Source organism: Paroedura picta, chromosome 5 (assembly GCF_049243985.1).
Source record: "Paroedura picta isolate Pp20150507F chromosome 5, Ppicta_v3.0, whole genome shotgun sequence".
In the NCBI taxonomy this organism is placed as follows: domain Eukaryota; kingdom Metazoa; phylum Chordata; class Lepidosauria; order Squamata; family Gekkonidae; genus Paroedura; species Paroedura picta.
This window is the reverse complement of record NC_135373.1, coordinates 12,803,998-12,830,603: the sequence shown is the minus strand read 5'-3', so window position 1 is coordinate 12,830,603 and position 26,606 is coordinate 12,803,998. Positions and strand designations below refer to the sequence as shown.

General features: G+C 47.1%; 1 protein-coding gene across 10 annotated transcripts in view; it reads right to left on the bottom strand.

Moving 5' to 3' along the window:
• The window catches only part of RYR1 (ryanodine receptor 1), a 241,827-nt gene that overhangs the window by 151,426 nt on the left and 63,795 nt on the right, over positions 1-26,606 (bottom strand). For all 10 annotated transcript variants that reach the window (XR_013230906.1, XR_013230910.1, XR_013230908.1 and 7 more), the window contains 12 exons: positions 25,657-25,898; positions 24,892-25,084; positions 23,667-23,883; positions 21,677-21,781; positions 21,190-21,293; positions 20,645-20,728; positions 18,467-18,626; positions 17,263-17,410; positions 14,876-15,081; positions 14,562-14,736; positions 8,713-8,921; positions 393-775 (listed from right to left, as the gene is read on the bottom strand). Coding sequence is in view for 3 of the 10 variants with exons in the window: in XM_077336555.1 (XP_077192670.1) it covers positions 393-775; positions 8,713-8,921; positions 14,562-14,736; positions 14,876-15,081; positions 17,263-17,410; positions 18,467-18,626; positions 20,645-20,728; positions 21,190-21,293; positions 21,677-21,781; positions 23,667-23,883; positions 24,892-25,084; positions 25,657-25,898 (2,226 nt within the window). In the remaining 7 variants the exon portion in view is untranslated. The remainder of the gene's footprint in view (positions 1-392; positions 776-8,712; positions 8,922-14,561; positions 14,737-14,875; positions 15,082-17,262; positions 17,411-18,466; positions 18,627-20,644; positions 20,729-21,189; positions 21,294-21,676; positions 21,782-23,666; positions 23,884-24,891; positions 25,085-25,656; positions 25,899-26,606) is intronic.

The following is a 26,606-nucleotide window of genomic DNA, read 5'->3' as shown; positions in this document are numbered from 1 at the left end:
AGTAACACAAATTTAAAAGAAAAGAGAATCAAAAAAACATTTCCTGGATGGTCATATTCTCAGATATATGGGGGGAAATAAGAGTATTAGTTACAGAAATGAAAAATCAACTTGTTCACACCATTAACTCTTATGGACAGACATCTTGATAAAATCTTATTCTGGTAGAGATATAGTGGAATTTTACTACCATATGGGAGATGTTTGGGTCTTTATCCCTTAACAAGAATTAAAATATCACTATTATTAGGACTAAAGCTGAATTTCTGGTATGTGACAGCAAATGGTAGAATTAAACTATTCCTGATATAACAGGGACAATACAGATTCTGTGAACAAGTAAATAAGAAGTAAATAAATACAAATAGATCTTTACCCGCTGCACCACTTACCCTCGTTTGGTCTTGCTCTTTTCTGTGGAGGAGTCCTTTTCGTTCTCCACTTTGGGGGGCTCCTTGGGGGGCTCTTTCGGGGTGCCAGGCGGAGGAGGGCCCTGCTTCTCCTTCTCGGCCTCCTCGGCCTCTTTTCGGCTAGCCGTTTTCTTCAGCTGCTCAAACTCCGAGTCGAGGTCGACATCCTTGACCTCTTCTTCCGGGATGGTGAGGGCACGGGTGAGAGGCGTGGTGCCCGCCGTGATCTTGAACTTCTCGTGGAACTCCACAGGCATGCTGAGGCGCAGGAAGAGGAGCTCCACCACCGCGTTCTGGGAGCCGAAAGTCCGGTGGGTCAACTTGAGGCATGGTGGGTTGTCTACGGTGCCATCAATCCGTGATACCTGCCAGCGAAAGGGAGAAATACAAGGAATTTCTGTATGGAGGTGTAAATGCGGGTGGCTTCCTGCTGGCAAACACAGGATGGTAAATATCGCATCTGCAGCCCTCCTCATGGGGAGACCCCTCTCGCGTTTTCCCTCTGCTCCGTCGCAGCTTTTTGCCTCCTGACGAGGCTGCAATGGAAAACAAGGCAAATTTCTCCCTCCTCTCCTTGGCTTGACAATCACAGCAAGCCACCAATCATAGCACAGCAGTTCTCAAGGGGACTGAAACTTTCTCCCCACCCCCCAGCCCCCAATTTTTTTTTAAAGTCACTTCCACATTGCTATGCAGCACTGCCATAACACAGATGCATCTTTAATAAAATCCACATTGCCCCATTTCTTTTAGGAATGGGGGATAGGAAGGAGATTTTATTATTGCACCACCATGTTGTGATGGTTTTAAGTCTTTTAATGGGAGTTTTAATGGGGTTTTAAGACATTGTAAGCCGCCATGAGCCATTTGGGAGTGGCGGGAAATAATAATAATAATAATAATAATAATAATAATAATAATAATAATAATAATAATAATAACAACAACAACAACAACAACAATAATAATAACAACAACAACAACAACAATAACAATAACAATAACAATAACAACGATAACAACAATAACAACAACAACAATAAATGCCAGAACGATACAACATCCCCCCCCCACCCTTTGGGGGATTTATATTTTTTGTGCTTTTTTTGCAGCATCTCAGAAATCCACCCTAAAAGAAATACTTTTGGGTAGATTTCTGAGATGCTGCATATTGTTCCTGGAGCCCAAAAGGGCATTAAGTGATGATTGTAGGCTTTAAAACAAGTTGTTCAGACCCCTGTAAGATCGGCAAAAGGCAACCAGATCACCCGTCTTCCCCCCCGCCCGTTCCAGGTTATTTCCTACCTCCAGAAGACACAAACAGGACTGTTTTTGCCTGCCCCAGTTGTGAGAAGGCTGGACAGGTAGCTAAAGCCCAAAAAGACATTTTAAGCTAATGGAAGGCTTAAAAACAAGCTGCGTTGACCGCCCTGTAGGATTGGGGGAGCCCACCCCCCTCTTTCTACATTCATTTCCCACTTCCAGAAAATGTAAACAGGACTGTTCTTGCCTGCCCCAGTTGTGAGAAGGCAGGAGCGAGGGCAGGGCAAAGCTGCTGAGACTATTGTGTGTGTTTCCCTCCATACAGTCATTTCCCTGGTGGCACACTGGTGGCTCACCGGTGGTTTGAGCTATTTAGGGTGGTAAATCCACTTTCCTGAATTTACCGCATCATGCTTTAGAAATGGTGAAATTGCGAGCCACCTACTAAATTGCCTTGGGCTGTTGCCGACGTCATGTGGAAGGGCCTGAATATGCTGCCAACATTCGGAGGCTGCCCAGCTACATTTTGCATGTGCAGAAATGCCCACAGAGTTATGGCAGGTGAGGGCTGGTGTGAGGGTGCACTATTTCCCCGGCTCTTCCTGATCTTGCATAAGGAGGGTTGACCTGCTCTGGGGGCCATTCCGCACGACTTTAATATAGCACTAGCCTTACATTTTGTTTTCGCCACTAAAACTACGTTCCGCATGACGTCGTGAGCAATCTGCAACACTCCTGCAACACTAGCGCCAAAATCGCTTCGTTGTAGCGATTTCCGGGGAATTGGGAAAAGTGGATTCACCCTCAGAAAATAGCTACACTCCTGCCAACAACCTGCAACACTTGCGAAAAAGACCTGTGCGTTCTCAATGTAGCAGCTGCAGCAAAGTCCCTCCCCCTGGCTCTCTCCTCCGAACTTCTGGCAAACCAGACTGGCCTTGGATTCTGTTTTTTGAGGTGGGGTGGGGCATCATCTGGGCATGAAGTTGGGGTATTTGTGGTGGGCAGGTAGCTGTGAGTTTCCTGCACTCTGCAGGGGATTGGACTAGATTACCCTGGAGGGCCCTTTCAATTCTATGACTCTGATACTATGAAGTAACAAGATCTGAACAAACAATTAACATAGACCTGTGTCTGTATGCAATTAAACAATTCATTCACCCAGCGAGACTTCTCCGGCTACAGCCCCTCCAGAAGTGCTTTAAAGCTCTCCTAAGTCCCCAAGCACAAGACAGCCCCCTGTTTGCCATTTCCCTTTAATTTTGGCCAAAAATTGCGCCCGTGCGAAGGGGGGGTTTCCACTTGGGGGAGCGTGGTAACGACGAATCACCAGCTCACACGCCAGCCAGCTAGATAGGTCTCTCCATTGCAACAAATCAATGCATATTCGTTGCAACATGTGTGTGTGTGTGTGTTTTTTTAAACCTGCGTTTAAAGAGAAAGGGGCTTTTTGGGAGCATTATAACAACCGCCCATTGGCTGTTCCATTTGATTGACGGCCAGGGGCGGGAACAAGCACAGAAAAAAATTGCTTCCTTTCTAGTGATTCCTGCGAGACCGGAAACCTGTGGGGAACAAATGAAACACTACTGGATTCCACTACAAATGAAGGTATGCGGAACACCGAGATTCCACTATTTAAAATAGCGTTTCCACTTTGTGAAAGCAATTGGCAACATTGTTCCTTGTGCGGAATGGCCCTGGGTTGAGAAAGACCTGGAGATTTTGTGAGTAGAGTTTGAGAAGGGCAGGGTTTGGGGAGGGGAGGGAATTCAATGGGGTATAAATCCATCTTCTAAAGCAGGCATTTTCTCCAGGGCTGTTCTCTGTTGCCTGGAGATCAGTGGGAATCCCAGTAGATCTCCAGAACATCACTTGGATGTTCTGCTCAGTGTATAACTACAAACAGTCCCAATTTTTGTTTATTCTCACTTGGATGTTGGCAGCTCTACTCAGCAGCCTCTTTCTTTGACAATGAGACGCGAGGAATCAGAAGCTGCCCCAGTGGAATGCATGCCTAAGCAGCTGGATTTAGAGGCAGAAGAGGCAAAGGAAGCATCAAGGGATGAGGATGGTTCTTTCTGGCAGGGGGCAAAAGGACAGAAAACAGTTTGTTTCTCACTTCTGGGGTCTTCTGCGCCATATTTGTAGACGAAAATAAGATTTACAGCTCAGGAGAGGCAAAGAGGCAGAGAATCACTGGGCTATTAGCAGAGCATCACTCAGCCTTGGCTCCCAACACAGAGCTGGTGCAGGACCAAGGGCTTGATGAGTGAAGCACACCTGGGCTTCAGTGATTAAACTGATAAAGGCAAAGATAGGAGGCAAAGCCAATCTGTACAGCTTTTGCAACCTCTGCTCTGGTTTCCAACTCTCTTGGTAAAACAGAGTATTACTATATTGTATTTATTTGTAAGGAGAGGTCATTCCTGATACCTGTCTTGCCTGTAGACATTGAATCCTGGTCCTCTCTACTTCCTTGGTCAAAACACTTGGCTCCCTGAGCTGTGGTGAACTGTGGCTAATCCTGCTTTCTTCTTTACCTTGTGATCTTGCAATTGCCTCTGGGCCTCCCAGAAACCCCCAAGCAGAATTAAAGCGTCAGACACCGGCCTGAACTTGACAGCTGATTTATTATTCTTGCTTGCATACGTTCTGAAGACTGACAGCAAACACCAGGCGTAGCCTTGAATGCGACACCTACACAGGCATGGGAATGCAAACCAGGGTGTAGTCTGCAAGGGGCTTTATACCACTTCCAGCTTGAATAAATCCATCCCATCTATACTGAATTAAATTTAAATTTTGATTTGGGGCGCTTTAAATTTTCTCTTTGCAACATACATGACTGGTCCAGAGTGACCCTACCTTTCCCATGCAATATCCAGAAATTGATATAACCCTCGATATTTGAAAACCCGCCATCAGAAAATATGCAGATTTCTGCTTTTCGCTAATTAACTTCCTTCTCCATGCCTGGTAGCAAGGCAGTCTTCCTTGATTGGCCAGGGTGTCAGTTCAAAGACTTCCCAGTTACCAGTTACAAGGCTTGTCTTAAAGCGACAGCACTCCAGAAGCCCTAACTTCTCTAAGCAGAGATTTGCCTGTTGGATTTATTTCCCCCTGTGAGGCTGCTTTTTCCAATCCTCTCTCCCCCTCCCTTGTTCAAGAAAAGAAAGAGACTCCTGCTGCACTTGGTTCTCCTCCCTGCTCTGAGCTTTCCCAATCAAGTGCAGAACACTTTCTGTTTAATTGGGGGGGGGGGGTAGAGGAAGACCCAAGTTCAAATCAATCTGAATTCAGCAGGATCCACAATGAAAAAAAAACAAATTAAGTGCAGAATTAGCCCAGGACTACTGAGGGCCATTGGGCTTTCCAGCCCAGAACTGGAGATGGGACCCAAAGCCCCTCCTCTAGTTCTCTCGCTTCCATTTCCCAGAACTTAGGAGAAAACATAAAAGAAGACCAGATCTCTCCCCATTATTAATGTACACTCAGAGTTCACATACAATGGGGACTGGAATTTTGGAACTGTGCATTCCGTGACTTTCTGAGAGAAGCAAATAACTCAGTTTGAAAGTTTATCAGGGTCCCCTGACTGGTAAAGTCAGTAGTAGTGAGCGACCTTCCCTCAAAAAGAGCTCACTCAACTGCTGTTGACCTTCCCTGTTGACCGGGGGTGCTCAAGGTTCCCACAGCAAAAACTGAGGTGAAGTTCCCAAACCCTCAGTGTTATGCTCAGCAAGCAACCCTATCCCCCCAAAAAGTCTACCCTCTTTGTCTCGAGGGTTCATGGCCAATCCTTCCCCTTACTTAGGGTCCTCAGCTCTGAGTTGGGAAATTGCTAGAAATGTTGGGAGTGGAGCCTGGGGAAGGCAGGGTTTGGGAAGGGGACGAATCTTGGCCAGGTATGATGCCACAGAGTCCACCCTCCAAAGCAGTCATTTTCACCAGGGCAACCTATCTTGATAGCCTGGAGATCAACTCTAACGGCAGGAGAACTCCAGGTGCCCCCTGGAGCTTGGCAACCGCATCCTGATCCCCTTCCAAACAACCCCTTGGCAACCAAGGTCCTGATCCCCTTCCAAACATTCCTTTTGGATTCGGATCATAGGATCATAGAGTTGGGTCATAAAGGCCATCTAGTCCAACCCCCTGCTCAACGCAGGATCAGCCCTAACCATCCTAAAGCATCCAAGAAAAGTGTGTATCCAACCTTTGCTTGAAGACTGCCAGTGAGGGGGAGCTCACCACCTCCTTAGGCAGCCTATTCCACTGCTGAACTACTCTGACTGTGAAAATTTTTTTCCTGATATCTAGCCTATATCGTTGTACTTGAAGTTTAAACCCATTACTGCGTGTCCTCTCCTCTGCAGCCAACAGAAACAGCATCCTGCCCTCCTCCAAGTGACAACCTTTCAAATACTTAAAGAGGGCTATCATGTCCCCTCTCAACCTCCTTTTCTCCAGGCTGAACATTCCCAAGTCCCTCAACCTATCTTCATAGGGCTTGGTCCCTTGGCCGCAGATCATCTTCGTCGCTCTCCTCTATACTCTTTCAATTTTATCTACGTCCTTCTTGAAGTGAGGCCTCCAGAACTGCACACAGTACTCCAGGCGTGGTCTGACCAGTGTAAAATGGAACTATGACATTTTGTGATTTTGATGTGATGCCCCTGTTGATACAGCCCAAAATGGCATTCGCCTTTTTTACCGCTGCATCACACTGCCTGCTCATGTTTAGCTTACAATCCACAAGTACAATCCAACGTCTCGTTCACACACAGTATTACCTAGAAGCGTATCCCCCATCCAGTAGGCATGCTTTTCATTTTTCTGGCCCAGATGCAGAACTTTACACTTATCTTTATTAAATTGCATCTTGTTCTCATTTGCCCATTTTTCCATTGTGTTCAGATCTCGTTGAACTCTGTCTCTATCTTCCGGAGTATTTGCCAGTCTTCCCAATTTGGTGTCATTTGAAGACTTGATGAGTATTCCCTCCACCCCCTCGTCTAGATCATTAATATATATGTTAAAAAGTACCGGGCCGAGCACCGAACCCTGAGGTACCCCGCTACTCGCCTCTCTCCAGTCTGATGAAACACCATTGACAACAACTCTTTGAGTGCGGTTCTCTAACCAATTCCCTATCCACCTAACTATCTGAAAATCCAGATTGCAGTCCTTCAACTTATCCATCAGAACATCATGGGGAACCTTGTCAAAAGCTTTACTAAAATCCAAGTAAACGGCATCAACCAAATTTCCACAATCCAGCAAACCTGTCACTTGGTCAAAAAAGGAAACCAGGTTGGTCTGACAGGATTCCTCACAAACAAATCCACCTAAGTCTCCCTCTCTTCACACACCCGTCTTACAACCTTCCCCAAAGCCCCCTTCCCTTTCTATTGATTTTGGATATTTCTGTTCTCCCTCTTCAGACTCCTACCCAAGGCAGCTTACCATGGAAACAATGAAGCAATATGAAAGGCATGAAAAAAGCATTAAAACTAGCCATGAAACAGAGCAGGCCATTAAATGGCTGCTACAGTAAAACCCCTAATTGAAAGCCTAGGTTAAAAAGAGGAGTTCTGGCTTGGGGCCTAAAGAAAGTTCTGTCAGCCCACGCATCCATTAGACGTATTATTTTCCTCTGCGTAATTGGCATCTCCGTTTGGGCACTGTGTAATATGGGAGGAAAATCACCGATCCATTTTCCTTCACAAACACTTTTCTCCCTCATAAACATTATTACAGATTTTTTTTGGAGGAGGGGTGTTGCCAATCTCCAGGAGCTGTCTGGAGATTGTAGGGGATTACAAATGATCTCCAGGCAACGGAGATCAGTTCACCTGGAGAAAATGGCCCCTTAGGAAGGTAGACTCGATGGTATTACAGCCTGTTGAAGTCCCTCCCTTCCCCAAACCCTCCGCAGGCTCCCCCCCCCCCAAATGTTCAGGTATTTCCCAGCCTGGAGCTGACAACCCTAATAGGGAGGGTTGTCCCCCAGTGAGGCCTGGGGATCCCCTGGAATTACATCTTATCTCCAGACTACAGAGATTATTTTCCCTGCAGAAAATGGCTGCTCTATGGAACTGCATCCCACAAAGATCCCTGCCCACCCCTTGATCCACCCCCAACTCTCCAGGACTTTCTTATCCTGCAGATGGCGCCCTACCCTACCCTACCCCCATCCCCTCTCTATGGCCAGAGGACCCTGTCAACCATTCATTCATTCATTCATTCATTCATTCATTCATTCATTCATTCATTCATTCATTCATTCCATTTGTATACTACCCTCCCCTGAGGCTCGTGTGTGTATGTTATTGTTGTGTATGTTATATGTGTGTGAGTTATTGTTGGCAACTTCGAACTGGGAAATTGGTGGTGGAGGAAAGGCAGTGTTTGGGGAAGGTGAGGAAAACTGCACCCATGCATGAACAGTGCTCTAGCGTCTACCCCAGCCTTTCTAAACTTTTTGATGTGGAGCACATCTTCTGGCGTGTCTTGTCAAACAGAAATGCTGACGGATGAGACGTCCGTTGTCCCGCCCACGAAGTACGGCAGAAGATGGAGGGCATGCCCAGCAGCTATGCTGGCCCCTGGGGCCTGGGCAGCTGTTGCTCAAGCCGCTGGGGCCAAGGCAGCGGCTGCCCTACCTCCAAGGTATTCGAAAGGGTTGCACTGGCCCCTGGGGCCTGGAAAGCTGCTGCACAACCTGCAGGGGCCGAGGCAGCAAGGGAGGAACAGGTAAGTGGGAGGGGGGTGGGGAAGGGAGTGAGTGAGTGCGGCCACATGTACTCGCGCGTGTAGAGGCTTGTGGTAATTGTAGCCCATGGACATCTGGAGAGCCACAGTTTGGCTGCCCCAACTCTAGGGGAACTGATCTCTGTCAGGAAATCCCAAGGCCCCATCCGGAGGCTGGCAACCCTTGTGAGAGTGCCAGGCTCCTTTATGGCTCAGCCTCTGCCCAAACATTTTCCCCAAGCTGTTTTCCTGTGACTTGGTGCCCAAACTCTTGGCCTCCTGTTACCTCGTAGTGGGGGTGCTCTGGAGGCACCAGGGCAAACTGAGGCAGGCTCTTGCTGAACCACATGGTGATGTCCCGCTTCATGTTGATGGCGAAGGGCTCGAAGCCTTCCTGCAGGCCGCATATGGTGAAGTAGCGGAGGCTGCTGACATCCTGGCCCAAGTTGAGCCGCCCAACTTGCGACAGGCCCAGGCTGCAAACTGGGATGAAGCCTGCGAGGGACAGAGAGAGGGAATCATGTTTTAAAAACCCTATCTAGCACTGCCAACCTCCATGCGGCCTGAGAAAATCCCACGAGAGACAGACGATAGGAGAAAATGTAGATTGTATTATAGTTTGTTCTGACTCAAGAGTCTTTATGCAAAAACTTCCAAGTGTGTTCAGACTAGTAAATCCTTCCAAATGTCTCCTGCTGGTGATCAGCATTTAACAGGGCTGAACAGCAGGGAGTTAATGCCTAGAGGGAAGGGAAGCATTAACTCGAGTTCAGGGTTTCTCAACCAGGGTTTCATGAAGCCCTGTGGATTCTTGTTCGCCCTGGTTTTCCTGAATGGGTGGGAGTGGATCAATGCATTTTAAAAATTTACTAAACATTTATTAGGTCATATGGCCCTATCATGTTGACCTGCCCCCTCCATCTCAAAATGGCCAGTGAAGGGCCTGGAGGGGATGGGTCCTGGGTGGGCATGTCCTCAGCTAGGCTCCCCAACCATATTTTGGACACTTCTGGGGGTTCTCGGAGCCTGAAGAATGTTTCAGCTGCTTCTCAACAGTAAAAAAGTTCAGAAAGGTTCAACTCTTCTGAAACGGTAAGAGGGTTTTTTTGATGTTGCATCTATTGTTTAATTGCATACAGACATAGGTCTATGTTAATTGTTTGTTCAGATATTGTTACTTCATACTATCATAGAGTCATAGAGTTGAAAGGGCCCTCCAGGGTAACCTAGTCCAATCCCCTGCAGAATGCAGGAAACTCACAGCTACCTGCCCACCACAGATACCACAACTTCATGCCCAGATGATGCCTCACCCCACCCCAAAAAACAGAATCCAAGGCCAGTCTGGCTTGGAGGAAATTCACCTCCAGACCCCAACGTGGCAATCAGCATTTCCCTGGGCATGCAAGAAAGGGTCACAAAAGCCAAGCTCGGGCACAATTCCTTTTGCCTACCCTCTTACAATTTGCCTAAATTCACAAAATCAGCATTTTTGGGAGGTGGACATCTAGCCTCTGTTTAAAAACTTCCAAAGACTTGCCACCAACACCCTCTAGATCAGTGGTTCCCATCCTTTTTATCACCAGGGACCGATCAACGCTTGACAGTTTTACTGAGGCCCAGGGGGGTAGTCTTTTGCTGAGGGACATTGCTGCTGCCACCTGAGCCCCTGCTCCACTTGCTTTCCCACCAGCACCCCTGACTTCCCGCTACCCACTGGGGGGCACTGCCTGCAGCAGCTGTACAGTGCCATGCCAAGGGGGAGCTCCAGCCATGGCAGCCGCCGGAGAGCACCAAAGGTGAGCCAATGGCAGAGTGTCAGGGCAGCCCCTGAGGGAGCAGCCGGGGAGGAGGACAAGGAGGAGCCACAGCCCGGTACCAACTGATCCATGGACTGGTACCGGTCCCCGGACCGGGGGTTGAGGACCACTGCTCTAGATATCAAATACTAGAGTCTAGTAAAGAGTGAAACAAGTAGTCACAATAGGTGATAGTAGAGGTTCCTGGGCCAGAATTCTGACTTGCCAGAGAGGTGATGAACCTGCATCAAGGCAACTCCCCTAGCAGTGGGAAACACACTCCGCTTGACCCATGGGTTGGATCTGAAATGCAATGTGCATTTTCCATTTCAAATTGGTAAACGCCATGTCCAGGAAACCAAAATGGAAAGGGGACCCTTATGGGTTACGAATGCAAAAAAGGCCTTTTCGGTCCTGGCCCCGACCTGCTGGAATGAGCTCCCGAAAGAGCTGCGGGCCCTGCGGGAACTTTCAACGTTCCGCAGGGCCTGCAAGACGAAGCTCTTCGGCCAGGCTTTTGGTTGAGGCCGGGCAGCAAGGGAGATCCGCCCCCCCCCCACTCACAAATGTGGCGGTTGCGTGTGCATTCAGCCCCCACTTTTTTTCCTTCCTTTTAGTGGGGTTATAGAAATTGGGTTAGTTGCATGAACCTGGCCGCCATTCTTGTCTTTCCTTGTGCTGATTGGTGTACTGTGTTTTATTGTTCTTGTTACTGTTTTTAGGGGATTGTTTTTATGTGACCCGCCTCGAGCCTCCGGGGGGAGGCGGGATATAAATTAAAGGATAATAATGATGATGATGATGATGATGATGATGATGATGATGTGCTGATGGCCCCAAGTACAGTTAGCATCTTCTCCTGCATCAAATGAGCACCCTGGCTAGTGTGTATGCTTAGGGTGCTTGGTGATGACCGTTGAATGCAACTGAGAACATTGTTTAATTTATCAGACCCACATAGTAGGTGCAATGTGAAATCAGCAGAAAGCACATTGAGGTTCCTCAATCATGTAGATAACAGAGACATAAATAAAGGGCCTGGCTGTATTTCAATATAGCCTCAAAGAACTTGGGTCCACCATGGCCAGTCCACAGGCTGGTTGTGGAGTCATGAGTGAGCATAAAGGGCCACTGTTGTTGATTAATGCATATGACATAATCAGGGGCCTGTTCTGTAGTCCTGAGATTTGAGAGTCTAAACCAGGGGCAGTCAAACTGCAGCCCTCCAGATGTCCATGGACTACAATTCCCATCAGCCCCTGCCATCATTCACTGGCAGGGGCTGATGGGAATTGCAGTCCATGGTCATCTGGAGGGCCGCAGTTTGACTCTAAACTCATGTGCTGAACAGGCAACTAGTCTGACCAAATATTGAACCATTGCTGAGGAATTCCAAGGTATGGGGGACAGCACAGTGGTGACCCCTCCCAGCAACTGGATGTGTTCTAGGGGTAGAATGTAAGGCTGCCAGTCAAGAGACCAGCTCCAACTCCCACTCTGCTACCAACATTTGCAGGGAGAGTGTTCCTTAATGTGGTTATACCCCACATGGATGTCCTGTGGGGCAGAAGTAGGCTAGTATGGTAGAGACATTTGGGGTATCGTGCAAATAGTTTCAGTAGATGGAGATCCCTTAAAGTCTCTATTTTTTCTTTCCCTTGTTCTTGGAATCCATATAGATCCATAATTCCGTACACAAACGGAAATAATCTCAGAGTGCCCATGAAGAATGGAGAAGCATGCCTGAACACTAAAATAGAATCAAAATGTGCCAGGAAAGTTGTTCTAGTAGTCAGTCATGGAAACCCATCAACTATGCAGCCTGGAGTATGCTACTACCGTTGCAAATAACCTAGTTGCAGATGCTAGGCAAAAATCAATGAGTTATGAACACACCAAAGCATTGTGCCGCTGAATGCTTACACCACCAGAGGCCTTGAAGCCATAAATCTCCTGATAAAGGAGATATTGCTGATGACATTTTGAAGTCCTGGACCTCTCTAGTCAGTAGGTTATCTAGGATCCAGAGTAGGTTCATTGACTATTCTCTTTAAAAGGTAAAGGTATCCCCTGTGTAAGCACCAGGTCATGTCTGACCCTTGGGGTGACGCCCTCTAGCGTTTTCATGGCAGACTCAATACGGGGTGGTTTGCCAGTGCCTTCCCCAGTCATTACCGTTTACCCCCCAGCAAGCTGGGTACTCATTTTACCGACCTCGGAAGGATGGAAGGCTGAGTCAACCTTAAGCCGGTTGCTGGGATTGAACTCCCAGCCTCATGGGCAAAGCTTTCAATTGGCTGCCTTACCACTCTGCGCCACAAGAGGCTCTTATTCTCTTTAGGATTACTATTATAATATATATATATATGCATTAATATATATGCATATAAAAAGTATATGTTTAATGAACACAGCCCTGTGTGGGAGTATGGCTGTCAGTTCATCAATTAACAATGATGACTGGTCAAAAAAGGGTAATCCAAATACTCTGCCTTATTGTTTCCTCAACCTGGGAGTGAGAGGGTAAGCTTTCAGAATGGAGCCACAATACTGGGCATGATTAACTCCATTTCCCAAAGAAAAAAGGAGGGGAGGGGGAAAAGAGACAGATCCAACATCCAACATAATGAGTTCAGCTCTGGGATGCTTAATTTAATATAATTTATTATATTCTATCCTTTCCACTTATGCATCCCATTTTGTAAAGCAGATGTGAATGCATGTTAAGTAAGAGCCTTTATCGACAGAGGGCTAATTATACCCTTGGGGGTATAAAAACACCAATAATTTACGGCACGAGTGTCAAGCTGTGTAGAAAACAAAGTGAGATGCAGAGTCTTTGCCTCTAGAAAAAAACAGTTCCTAGGCTGTGACAGATCCTCAGCCAGGCAGCTACAACAAAATTGACTTACAAAAGGCAATGGCCCCTAACCAATTGTAGTCTCTGCATCACACCTCCCTCCCAATGTGTCCTGGGCATTGAGAATGGGGGTTGCACCTAGCTTCAGACCTAGTGCTATATGCCAGTGTGGGGGTGTGCATTACTACACCCTGAGGTTTCCCCACACTCATGACCGACCCTGGGCAGCATGTTTTACATAACGCCTTCACTCATGCGAGCGTGCTGGGGCAAAAATCCCAGGCAGTGACCAAGTATGCACTTATAATGCTGTATTCCAGTAGCTTCCGTTATGATACTGTCCAGTTGCATCCCCACCATACTTAGAAAGCCAGGGGGCAAAGTGTTTAGAATGCACATGGTGCACAAGAGACCCTCAGCAACGGTAGCCCTGGCTGTAGAGCTTGCCCTGTAGCCCCCAGCAGTCTGCCGAGGCGCCCAGCGTTACGCACTGAGTCAGGTACTCACCAGCGGCGCTCAGTCTGGTTGCCCAGATGGCAGCATCCCGCCCCAGGGTGGGCGGGCCCCAGGGCTTGGGCTGGGCATGGTGAGAAGTACCCATCAGCGGCATCTGGCCCTGGTGCTCGTTAATAACATTCAGGCGTGAGGCTCGGCAGGCATGGGCCCCAACGGCGGCTGCATGCAGCAGGATGCACCCACTGCCGGTGCTCATCCACAGCGCCCGGCAATGGCAGCACAGACAGAGCTTGGCAGCTGCGGTGCCCAGAGCTGGATCATGGCGGGATGGACCCGAATGTGGCACTCGCCGCTGCTCAGCTCACTGGCAGGGCCTGACCCCAAGTGGGCCAACACGGCTGCTTGTTCGTCCCTTGAGCTCTCTCTCAGTGTGGCTCAGGGGCCCCAGACCCACTCCCAGAGAGCTTGCAGGGAAGCCACTCGCTCTTCCCTCGCATTGGGAGGCAATTTTGTGTAAGAGTGAGTAAAGTAAAATCAAAACAGGTCGCATCAATGAACTCAACAACTATAGAAATCTCCTTCAAGTCCTAAATCCTTGTTTCCTGACTCCATCCACTTAGGCCAAGCTTTTTCAACCAGGGTTTCCCGAATGAGCGAGAGTTAATTTATTTTAATATATTTTTTAACTTTGTCAAACGTATATCAGGAAATAGGACCATATATGGTCATGTCAGCCTGCCCCTCCCCAATGGCCAATGATGGGCCTGGAGGGGGTGGGAAGGGGAGGAGCCTCGGGTGGGCGTGCACACAGCTATGCTTCCCAACCACATTCTGCACCGTCACACCACTTCTGGAGTTTTTCAAAGCATGAACAATGTCTCAGGGGTTTCTCAATAGTCAAAAAGTTGAGAACGGCTGTTCCAAATCCTGTTCCAACTTTCCTTCATTCAAGATTAACCATCCTGCACCCAATGAACAAGGAAGAAAATCCGTGTATCTGTGTGTGTATCTTGAACGTACCGTCTCCAATCTCAATTTCTTTGAAGGCCAGTTCTGACCCCGAGTCACTGATCAGCATCTCTCCGTTGAGGGTGAACATGATGTTATTGTCAATGAAGTCTATCATGCAGCCAACCACGTCACCTGACTGCCAGGGGCGACCGAAGGGCTCACTACCTATGTGCCAGCGTTGGCCCTGGAAAGGGGGACGAGAGTACAACATTTAACCAATGGTCGCTAAAAAGGGGAAGTACATAGGGTCAGTAACACTGGAAAACATGGCCAAAGAGGGGCCTCCAGATTAAGGGGACATCAGCCAGTTTTCCCCAACTCACCCGGTGCCCATTGAAAACATAGGACAACTCATCTGCTCCGAGTTCCACGTCAGGCCGGACGTTGGGTCTCGCCCATCCCACACGCATCTCTCCAGTGGTGACTGCCTCAAATTCAAAGTACCACTTGCCCGACTTCACTGCATAGAATTGTTCTGCCCGGAAGATGCGCACCTTCTCCGATCGCACCTTGGTCAGATCTTGACCGGCTGTGTCCAAAGAAACCAGAAAGAGTGAGACAGTGGGCTTGTCTACAGACTGGCCTCACTCCTCATTGAATGCACTCCATTCTCAGTAAAGCCAAACTTCACGTTCAGATTGACCACAAGATAGATTCATAGAATCATAGAGTTGGAAGGGGCCACACAGGCAATCTAACCCTGCTCAATGCAGAATCAGCCTAAAGCATCCAGGATAACTATCTGTTCAGCTGCTGCTTAAAGACTGCCAGTGATGTCACCACCTCCTTAACCAATTCCACTGTGGATTTTTTGCTGATATCTAGCCGATATCATTCTACATGTACTTTAAACTCATTACTGCAGGTTGTATCCTCTGCTGCCAAATGAAACCTTTCCCTGCCCTTCTCTAAGTGACAACCTTTCAAAGGCTTCAAGACAGTAATCCCTTCCCCTCTCAACCTCCTCTTCTCCAGGCTGAGCATTCCCAAGTCCCTCGGCCTTTCCTCGGCTTGGTCCCCAGGCCCCGGATCATCCTCATTCTTCTCCTCTGGACCCTCTCCATTTTGTCAAGAGCAGGGTTCCCCAGCATGGACCTTCAAAGTGTTTTCTGAAAGGGGGTGGGGCTAGGTATGAAGTTTGTCCAGCAGGGTTTCTGACTGGCCACTGGAGCTTTATCTGGCTGTGGAGATTTTTCAAAATGTTCCTTTGGCATCCGCTGCCATCACAGCACCGGAATCTTCGCCATGTCACTGAAGGTAAACTGTGGCGAGATCAGCTTTTGCACCAGCCATTTTAGAACAGCCATTTTGGTGCTGTGGCCACCATCAGATGGGTTCTCCATCTTTGGAAATTTTTAAGCGGAGCTGGATAGCCATCTGACGTAGAGGCGGATTCTGTGGAGGTTCAAGAGGGTGGCAGGTGACAGTGGAGGAGCGAAAGGGTTGTGAGTGTCCTGCATAGTGCAGCGGGGTGGACCCCAGAGGTCCCAATTCTGTGATTCTATGATTCTACACTGCACCAAAATTCCAAAACTGTTTGTTGTGCTATTTCAGACCCTGTAAGCAGAAATCACTTCTAAATAAAATGAGTAGCTAATGAGTACGAGCTAATGATGATGTATTTCTCATCTAGCTTTTATACTCATGCTGTATTGGGTATTTTGATTTTGTTTCTGCAATTATGATGTAGTTTTTATACATATGATGTTGTGCAAGGAATTTACTTAGTAGAGGGGTGTCATACCAGAATTTTATTTTGCCAATTAAAAACAATTATGCTGGACTCTTATGGGTCAATGACCGCATCAATAAAATACTGGTTATCTCAGTCCACTGGTAGGGGTCACACCATTGATTCTCCCTGCCTACGGAACCTCACTGTGGGGAGAGAGGAATTCTAAGGTAAGGCCTCTTTTAAAATGAGTTAATGTAAGCATAGGACAGTCCTGCATACTGAGAGCTTACTATTACCTCGCAAAGCTAGTTTTATAAGTGCATCACATTGAGGAAACTTTCAGTCCTCCCCTTCAAGTGGTACAGGCCAGTGTAAGGACAGGCTAGCTTACCTCTAGATTCCACCCCCATCATCTTAAGGACAGCCTAGCTCACATCTAATTACCCCCAACACAAACACTCAAACGGCATGTCAGGCCTCCCCTGGAAGGATCTGTGATAACATCTAACAGCACAGTCTCTTCCTGCCCCGTCACAACAATCAACACTGGGCCAAATGGTCAAATCTACATATCTTTTCTATTGCCAACCAGAAGACCTCAAAAATGCCTTGTTGGATATAAAGGGAAGGGTTGCTTAGAACGAAGGCCTCATTCTCACATATCCTAATTTCCATCGGGAGGAATCCTGCTAGAGAACTACATTTAACCCGAACCTCACCCATCTCCCGGCTGTGAGGGGAGACAGGATTAGACAAGGTCTTCCTTTACTTTCTGTCACACAGTGTTTCTGTACTGATTCCCTGATCTGTGCTTATTTAACTCTGGAATGATCTTTTAAGTAAATCCTTTTTCTTTATCAGCCGTCTGGTCTCAGCATGGTTATTAGCCCTCTGCAACCGGTAGAACCCACGGAGGTTGAAGGGGACCTCTACAGGCAGCAAGAGTCCTGTGCGATGTGCCTGATCGCGTAACCCAGCCTGGTTCTGCTGGTGAAGAGGGCAGAAAGAGCAGGGGAGAGGCAGGACAAGACTCACTCGTTTCCTGGTCTGGTGGCTCGATGTTGTATCCATAGCCAATCAGGGTGCGCACTGCCTCACGCAAGCTGTCTCGGTTGGTTTTCTTGGTCCGCTCGTCCAGCAGGCTATAAGGCACCAGGCGGGGGTTGCGCTTGTTTTTGATGTCCTGAGAGGCCCAAGAGGGAGAGGAATGCAAATGCTCACATATGCGGGGCAAATCAAACATCACAGAGCACAATGTTCCTGGACAGAAAGCAAAGGGTCCCCAACTGGCATCATGGTATCCGCCAATTATTTTCTTCGTGCCCACCAAGTGTTTTGAGAAAGCGGGCAGGGCTCAGTGGCTCCCTGGTCTGCAAAGGTGCCACTGGAGGTGCAATTGGTCGTGCAGATTTTAAAAAACAGCACTGGTGGCACAACTGCTCCCACAGCAGCCATTTTGTGACAGGCTCCACCTTCTGTGCCGGCCATTTTGCAGCTGTGCCCATCACAGAATTCCAAAGGAGCCAGCAGGCTGAGAAAGGCTGTGGATGTCCCAATCCTGGGGACGCAGTTGCAAAAATTCCTTAAGACAAATATGCAGGCGTTCCAGGCATTGGGGAAACTGAAGGCATTCTTATTAGGACAAGGCAATCCGGGACAACCGATAGGCATAACTGAGGATGGGAAACAAAAAGAAACTTGGCTTGTTATACCCTCGGAACCCACACCCCTCGGAACCCAAATTCAGGTGGGAAGTCTGCTTTCCCAGGGGAACCACGTTTATAATATTTTTTTTTAATTTGTCAAACAGGATGTCAAAACAGGAGAGTGTGTCTATCTCACACCCTGGTGCAAGAGCCAAGGCAGGATTGTGATGCTTTCCAAAGGGGAACTGAGAAGAGTCTACAGGGTCTCTTTGAAGGTTAAAGTGAGGAGGGAGGAAGGGGTCCTTCAAAAGGCCACAGAACAGCCAGGCCAGCTGCCAGATGGGAGAAAACATCCAAGTTAGCATGGGCCAGGCATGGCCCATGACCGGGGCCCCCTACAGTAGGGTATTCCCTCTCTGTGTCTGGCTCATACTTCCCTCTCTGCCTTAGACCATAAGATCTCAGTTTTCAGCTCAGTCCTCTAATATCAGACTCCTCTTTCTTCCCAGTCTATGCATGCACCAGGCTTGGCCCACCATCACCCACTTGACCTTATCTTTGTGTTCAGCACTGTCCCCTCTGGAATCCAGTACCTGCACAGCGCTGTAAGTCCACCCCTGCTGGACACGGTCTCTTGCCCAGACATTGTGCCCATTCTCAGCCAGCTTGTCTACCAGGGTATTCTGGGCTGGAGTCAGTTTGACGTGGTTGAGATCCAGTGGCGCCGGCTTGTAGCCATTGGACATCATATATCTGTCAGAGAGGAGGTCAAAGCTGGATTTTATCACATCTCAGAAGGCATATTCATTGCCCACTCATATCTACTTCGTGGGGGTGTGCCAAAGAAAACTGTATTATGTATTGAAACTACATAATATTGGCGGTATTGAGAGTTGGTAAGCAATCGAGAATGCCAAATTTTTCAGCTGCATAAACCCAAGGCATTTAAAGGGCTCACTGGCACCTTTTCTAGTGACCCGTGCAGATTTGATTGGCTGTGCATATTTTTAAAAACATCGCTTTGGCAAGAAACTGAAACACAACACAAGGATCTTCTCAGTATGATGGAAGGTAAGCTGTGGTGGCTGTTTTGTGTCTGGCTTTGCCTACTGTGGTAGCTATTTTGTGGACATGCCGACCACAATGCCAGAATTCCAAAGGTGCACACAGGCTCAAAAATGTTGGGGAACCCTGACCTACTATCTGGTCCTTTTAGCCGAAGAGACTGGGGATTGAACCTGGAACCTTCTGCATGCCAAGCAGCTGCTCTACCACTGAGTCATGGCACTTCCAATGAGATAAAAGAACACTCTCTGCATCTACAGATTGGAGCAAGAGCATCAGCAAGCTTGGTTCCATCTACAATAAAAGTTGATATCATTTTATGTATTGACTAGTAGTAAAGCCCGCTGCATTCTGTAATGCAATGGTCGCTAGCTCATGGTTTGGTGTGGGTTTAGTGCCACACTTAGAAGCTGGCAACCCTAAGAAGAGGTCTCTCTGTGCACAGCAGTTTTGACCCTAGTCAGGTTTATGGTAGTGTGGAATTCCAGAACATGAACCTACACCAATTTAGCAACCTTATCTCCTCTCTGCATTGTTTTCTTGATCTGAAATAGGTCAGGGGGTGCTATGTGGCTGGTTAGGTGGCAGAGAGCCAGTTTGGTGTAGTGGTTAGGAGTGCGGACTTCTAATCTGGCGAGCCGGGTTCGATTCTGCGCTCCCCCACATGCATCCAGCTGGGTGACCTTGGGCTCGCCACGGCACTGATAAAATTGTTCTGACCGAGCAGTGATATCAGGGCTCTCTCAGCCTCACCCACCCCACAGGGTGTCTGTTGTGGGGAGAGGAATGTGAAGGCGACTGTAAGCCGCTTTGAGCCTCCTTCGGGTAGGGAAAAGCGGCATATAAGAACCAACTCTTCTTCTTCTTCTTCTTCTTCTAAAGAGGCATTATATACTTTTGAAGCCCCACTTCCAAACTTCAAGGAATATGTTCAGCCAACCTCCAGGTGGGTCCTGGAGATATCCTGGAATTGCTGCTCATCTCCAGACTATAAAGATCAGCTGCCCAGGCAGAAATGGCGGCTTTGGAGGGGTGACTCTGCAGCATTGTATCCCACTGAGGTTTAGGGAGGCCAGCATCCAGGTGGGTCTGGGGATCCCCTGGAAGTACAGCTCATCTCCAGGCATTTAGGCTGAATGGAAAGCTCCCCCCCATGCACCCCTTCAGAAGGAATGCATGTGGACCCAGACACCCCTTGGCTAGCACAGTCTGTTGCCCGGCTGGTGATGTCTGCTCTTCTGAAGCCTGAGGCCTACTGATGGCAACTGCAGTCCCTGTTGTTGTCTGCAAGGCCAAGTCATTGCCTAATAAAAGTGGATCACCTAGTCCCCCCCCCCAAAGCCTCACTGTCTACTTTCCTGTAAAGCTGAAATTCTGGGTCACTTATGCCTTTGATTTACTGATTTTTATTTACCAGGCCAAGCTTGAGAAAAGTCACTTCAGTTCCTGTGTCTCTCCAGCCCTTTACTTGTTCACCATTTGCAGTTTCAGGCTGTAAATATTCTTTATTTAGATCTTCCTGAACTTTCCAGACTTGCACGACTCATGCTGGTCTGTCTGTTTTGCCTCCTGTACCACCATGCTTAGATCCTAATAAAGAGCGGACTGAACTCCCCTGTGCCGGGCTTCCTTCGAACCCACGGATTTAATGTGTAAAGCATAGCTTTAAAAGGGCCAACTCTGTTGGCCAGAACCAGAGTACTTACGTTTTGGGTAGCTTTGTCTTCTTGAGGTTTTCTTCAGCTTTCTCATCTGCCATTCCCACGTGGCAGCCCAAAGCAAGCAGGGTCCTGGTTGGAGCACGGAAAAGGTTAAATAAGCTCTTGCAGCAGCCTCAGAGCCACTCCTGGGGCACCTGTCTGTGGCCAGCTCTCAGTCAAGGAAGGTGCAAAGCCATTTGATTCCTGAGGATAATCCCACTGTTTTATCAGGATGCAAAATGCATCTTATCTCAAAGGAGTAAAAACACAGTCACCTTAATGACAGCCTTCTGTTTATACTATGACTTGATTCACAGATCCACCCTGCCCCTGCAGTTCCACTTGCCTTTATGGACTTTATTGTTGCCAAGGCATTATCGCCAAGGGTAAAGGGTGTATTAAGCAATGAAGCATATGCCATTCAGGTATCTTTGGCTCCCACAAAGAGACTGGATCATTTCCCTTCTTGACGAGACAATGGAGCTACCACCAATTTAAATTGACCCCCAATCACTCCTGTATGCTCCAGGGCTTTCCCATAGTCCACTCACTTGAGTGTCTCTCCCGACATCTGCAGGTTGTAATTGCGTTCTGGTTCGGGCAGGCTGTGGAAATCTAGCAAACATGGATGCAAACGTTTGTTGTCGTCCCGAATCTGAAAGGGGAGGGAGAAGCACAGATTCTGGTTCAGGTACCCCTGAAAACCTGATCTCTCACTTCCAGTGAGTTAAGACTGACATGGGATTCTGGTTTGGGGTTGGGGGGGGGATCATCTGGGCATGGAATGGGGTCACTGTGGGTGGGCAGGTATTTTCACAGTCAGAGTAGTTCAGCAGTGCGATGGCCTGCCTAAGGCAGTGCTGAGCTCCCCTTCACTGGCAATCTTTAAGTAGCGGCTAGACAGATATGTATCATGGATTCTTTAGGCTGATCCTGCACTGAGTAGAGGGTTGGACTAGATGGCCTTACAACTCTATGATGCTATGAGGGAGGGGCATTCATTCATATTTTTCACCTACAAGGGGCAGAAAAACTCACCAGCCCATATGTCCATCCTTGCTCAATGCGCGTCAAGGCCCAAAGTTCATGGATATTCTCCGCCAACTTCTCACGGATCCGTTCAAGATGGGGTGGCAAAACAATCTGCAAAGAAGCAAAGAATAATGGTTTAACGGGAGGAATACCCTAAAAAAGATTCCTGCCTGCTGAATATTTATGCTGAAGAAAAGAATCCATAAGACTGAACAATAAAGTACTTTAAAAATTGTAAAGATACTTGTATTTATTGCAAATAAAGGAGTAACTAAAAAGAGTCCCTAGATATAGTACCTGTTTTCAGTTACATGATTAAATGTACATGTGGACTTGGTTACATGGGTATTTCCACAAGACCTCTTAAAAGTCAGAATGATTGTTGTTATTGTTGTTGTTGTTGTATTTCTTGGCTGCCACTCTCGGCAAGCCAACTCGTGGTGGGTTACAGCATAAAAACTCTACAATAATCCCATTAAAAAACCTATTAAAGAAATACAAAACACAATATTAGAAAAGCAACCTGGCGGAAAACCCTCAATCCATCCCAGGTATTCCTGCCCCCATGGGGTTCTAGCAGGCGACGTAGCTTCCTAAGGGGGGGGGGCGACCAGATCTTCCTCTTGCCAGACCTGGCGGAAGACCTCCATCTGCAGGCCCTGTGGAACATTTGTCCAGAATTCGCAATGGTATACAAGAGGCCCTGTTAATGACCCACTGGACGATTTAACTTTTGTTCACATTGAAATTGTTACTTCTGGTCACTTTTGTTCTAGGATGTAACCACTGAGGAAGGTTTCCATTTTGAAAATGGGTACTATACCAAGGAACTCTTTTTAGTTACTCCTTTAACTGATATAAATACAAACATCTTTACAATTTTTAAGTACTTAATAGTTCAGCCTTTTGGATTCCTTTCTTTCAGCTTGTCTCTCGAAGAATAGATGGTACTGGACTCTGCTGAATATTTATGCCTGACCCTTGTTCAATATGTTATCAAGAGATGACAATGAGAAAGCCCTCAACTTTTCTGCAAGCACAAGACATAGGACAAGTTGGATAAGAGACTAGCCATGCCAATTTATTGTAGGAGAAATGTTATTTGTTACACTAGAATATTTATTGTGTCAGAAACTTTGGTGACTCACAGCCTTCTTCATCAGATGCACTAAACTTTACCTGTTAATTGGCAGAAATATATATACACACAATACAAAAAGAAAAATGTGAAGGGATATAAATACAAAGGGCAGTCTGAAGGACAAGCAGTCCAGGATTTAGGGATGTGACAATACTTTATGGACCACAGATGAAAACAAGATCTGGTCAAAAAAGCAAAACGATTCAGTCGAGTGGGACTAGTTAAATTTATTTATTTAATTATTTATTTATTTAATTATTTACTTAGGGTAAATAACTTATTTACTTAGGGTAATAACTTAAATTATTTATTTAGGGCGGTTTACAGAAAACAGGAAGAGATACAATTAACATATGGTAACAGGTAACAGTAATAAAAATATAACAATACTCAAAATACTCAAATACTCAAAATACCACAGAAATACCACTTCCCAAGAGCCCTCCCCCTGAGCCTCCCTCCTATGTGAACTGCAGTTCTGCCCAAACCACTAGGCTACCAGTATGCGCTAATATAATGTTCTCCATGTTTTTCTATTGTACTACTGTAGTTATATTGTTAAATTGAGTTATCTGTATCATTTCTGTTTCGTGTGAACCGCCCTGAGCCTTCAGGGAGTATACAAATATAATAAACAAACAAACAGAAGTCCATAGTTTCAGTGGGTAAAGAAAATATACACACACATCCATCCAGATCATCTCTAAAATGTGCAGGAGTTTTAAAATGGCCTAAACCAGAGGCACACATTCCTACCGTGCCAAATTGGTTCAAATGTAGCCCACCCTACACCTGTCTTCCAAATCCACCTTCCTACCCTTTGTGCCTGCTTGCTATGGCACTGAGCCACCTCACCTGGATGGTGTCAACGGGGTATGGGGTGAAGGCTGTGTGGGACAAAGACTGGGTAGGACCTAGAAGATTCCGGAACCCGTTGAAGTCATGTTTGTACTCCTTGATGGGCTCCACACGCATCTTTTCGCGGGGTAAAAGGGCTTCATAGCAGGGGGCGTATCCTGGAGGGGGCAGGAACTTGAAGTCCCCGTGACGGCCCCCCAGGAGGAATCGCACCCTGGCAGAGGAAAAGAAAGTCAAACACTAATATGGGTTGTAATCACGCCATCCAGCAGATGCACTGATCAGCAGTAACTTTCCTAGGTTACTTTGTTCCATCAGGCCCTGATTAGTTTCCAAAATCTAGCATTCTGATTCATTGGGATTTGTTTGTGAATGCCTTCCTTGTCCAAACCCTCCCCAATTCTGCACAAGCTCTTTTGTCCAAGATGGTCTTGTGAGGTTTCTCACTTCACTGGAGTCCTCCTGCTCCCTGCTGGCCCTTCCTCTGACTGCTCAGGTGAGCAGTGGGGGGCAGATGTTGAAGGAAATGGCAGGAGTGTTCTCCCAACACCATTTGGCCACTTCCAGCATGACTCAGAAATGACATCACAGTGTGAGGCAAGACTTTTGCCTTTGCTGCTGACACAATGACATCACTTCCAAGTCATGCCAGAATTGACATCATTCAACCAGGCAAGGGTTGTTTCTCTTTGTTGTCAGCTATGGACTGGTGCCTTGGCAAGTCACCCTCTGCTACCACCTGTTTAACTACCCTCAATGTTGCATCTGTAAAGCCAATGCCAAAAAGCATCCACCAGCACAGCCCAAATTTTAGGCCCACAACCCTGTTGAAGCAGGAAGCCACCACATCAAATGCAGCCCTATCAGGGGCCTAGCTGATGGCACACTATGTTGCCTGTGAAGGATTTCGGAAACAAGGACCTTGTCAAAGCAAAAGCTGACTCTCCATGTTTGCTGTAGGTGCTTTCAAAGGAAAAAACATATTGCCTTGATTGTTATGATTCATTTCCTATTGTAATGTGAGCCACAGCTTCGATTAGTGGAATTAAGCCAAGTTTGAAAGGCTGAACTCCCTCTTCCTTCCCTGTACAGCCCTGAGGCAAATTGAGGCTGAACAACCCGCTAATTTATACCTTGTAGATGGACGGAAATGCGCAAATCCCATTTTGTTTTTCCCTGTCTCTTTTCCACCCTACCCTTGCCCATCCAGAGTTGAGCTTACTTGATACCAGCAGAGAAGCTGACCACGGGGAAGAAGAGTCCATCCAAGTTAAAGTTCTCAAACATGCCTTGGACGGGGAAGCCATTGATGCGGAAGGAAATGCTGGGCACACTCAGGTCCAGGCAGCAGCTCACCACGTCATCCGCTCCTAGCATGTGCTCCCCAGGGGAAGCCACGGGGCGAGCCACACGGCCTGCACCAAAGAAAGATGCAGCAAGGAATTAAAACAGGGCGGGAAAGCTTGGGCTGTCTCCCTAAGGACCAACTACACAAAGACCACAGAGACCTAAGAAGCCAATGGCGGGGTTCTTTTCACAAATTAAAAATGTGCATGTGCTTTGCCTTAAGAAGAGCAAAGTTCGGCAATGCATTTTGAATCTGCAGTTTGTGCCTCTTGGAGGTGGAAAGTGCTATCCCGTAGCGGCTGATTTATGGTGACCCTGCTGGGTTTTCAAGTCAAGAGAGTGGTGGTTTGTCATTGCCAACTTCTGCATGGCGACCCTCAACTGCCCTGGTGGTCTCCCATCCAAATGCCAACCAGGGACCACCCTGCTTAGCACCTGAGATCTGAAGAGATTGAGCTAGCCTGGGCATTCAACTCACAGCTTGTTCCTCCTAATTTATGCATCATTTATTCAGCTTTTTAAAACTTTTAGCTTTTACAAAATAGATTGCATTTCCGCCGGTTACTCAGTTGCCCTGATTGGTTTCAAAGATTCGGCCAATCTTTGCCTGCCTACCTCAAAGTCTCACTTAGACATGTACCTGACCAGAGGTGCAATCCATCAAAGGCGAAGGAGTAGAGGTCGTCCCCGACACCATTGCCTCCCCAGCCTTCCCCGCCCCCAGGGTAGGGGCTGTAGCCTTCGGTCATGGCCCAGCCAACTCGCAAATGGGTCGCCTGGGCAGACATGAATGGTTCCACGTAGTCAACCATCAGCTCGTAGTACCACTTCTTGTACTGGGTGGAGCCCTCGTGCGTGCCCAGAAAGATGTTGGGGCGCATGCTGTCAAAAACAAGGGAGGTGTTAGAAGAGGCAATTGGCTCCTTTCATCACATGTGCTGGGCATGCAATTGTGTTAAAAAGTATTGGATAAGAATCCATGAAGTAATGGGGGGAAAATAAAAAATAGGTTCCCTTTATGTTCCATATTTTGTTGTTAAGGACCTTTTCTTTCCTGCCTGAAATGCCAAAGAATTCTTCTTTCATGCAGCTACAGCAGCTAGACTTTCAGTGGCCCAAAAACGGAAGCAAGATTTGCCTGGTGAAGACACAGAAGATCAGGGAGTTCTCAGCCACGGCAGAACTAACTAATTTAGTAAACATCCGAAGAATTTTATTAACATTGGAATTGTTTCTTAGAATTTCAAAGTAATTAACATATTTTGCCTGTCTGTTGTATTAATATGGTTGTTAATAAATAACAGGTTACTGTATCTGTAAGAAATATTAAGGGAGAATCTCACTGGGGTAAGAGAGAGGCCTTGTCTATCATAACTCTTTTCTATACTTTAAGAAAATAAAGTATACTAAACTAAAATTATATATATAAAGAATAAGCAAGAGCTGTGGTGTGCACGATTTAACAGCATTAGAAGAATATCTTACAAGAGGCATCAGGGGAAGATGTGTAGTTAGCATATTTAGATTAAGAACTTTCTTATATTTCCTTGATTGGCTCAATTGGGAAGTTGCAGGTCCTCTGAGCACATT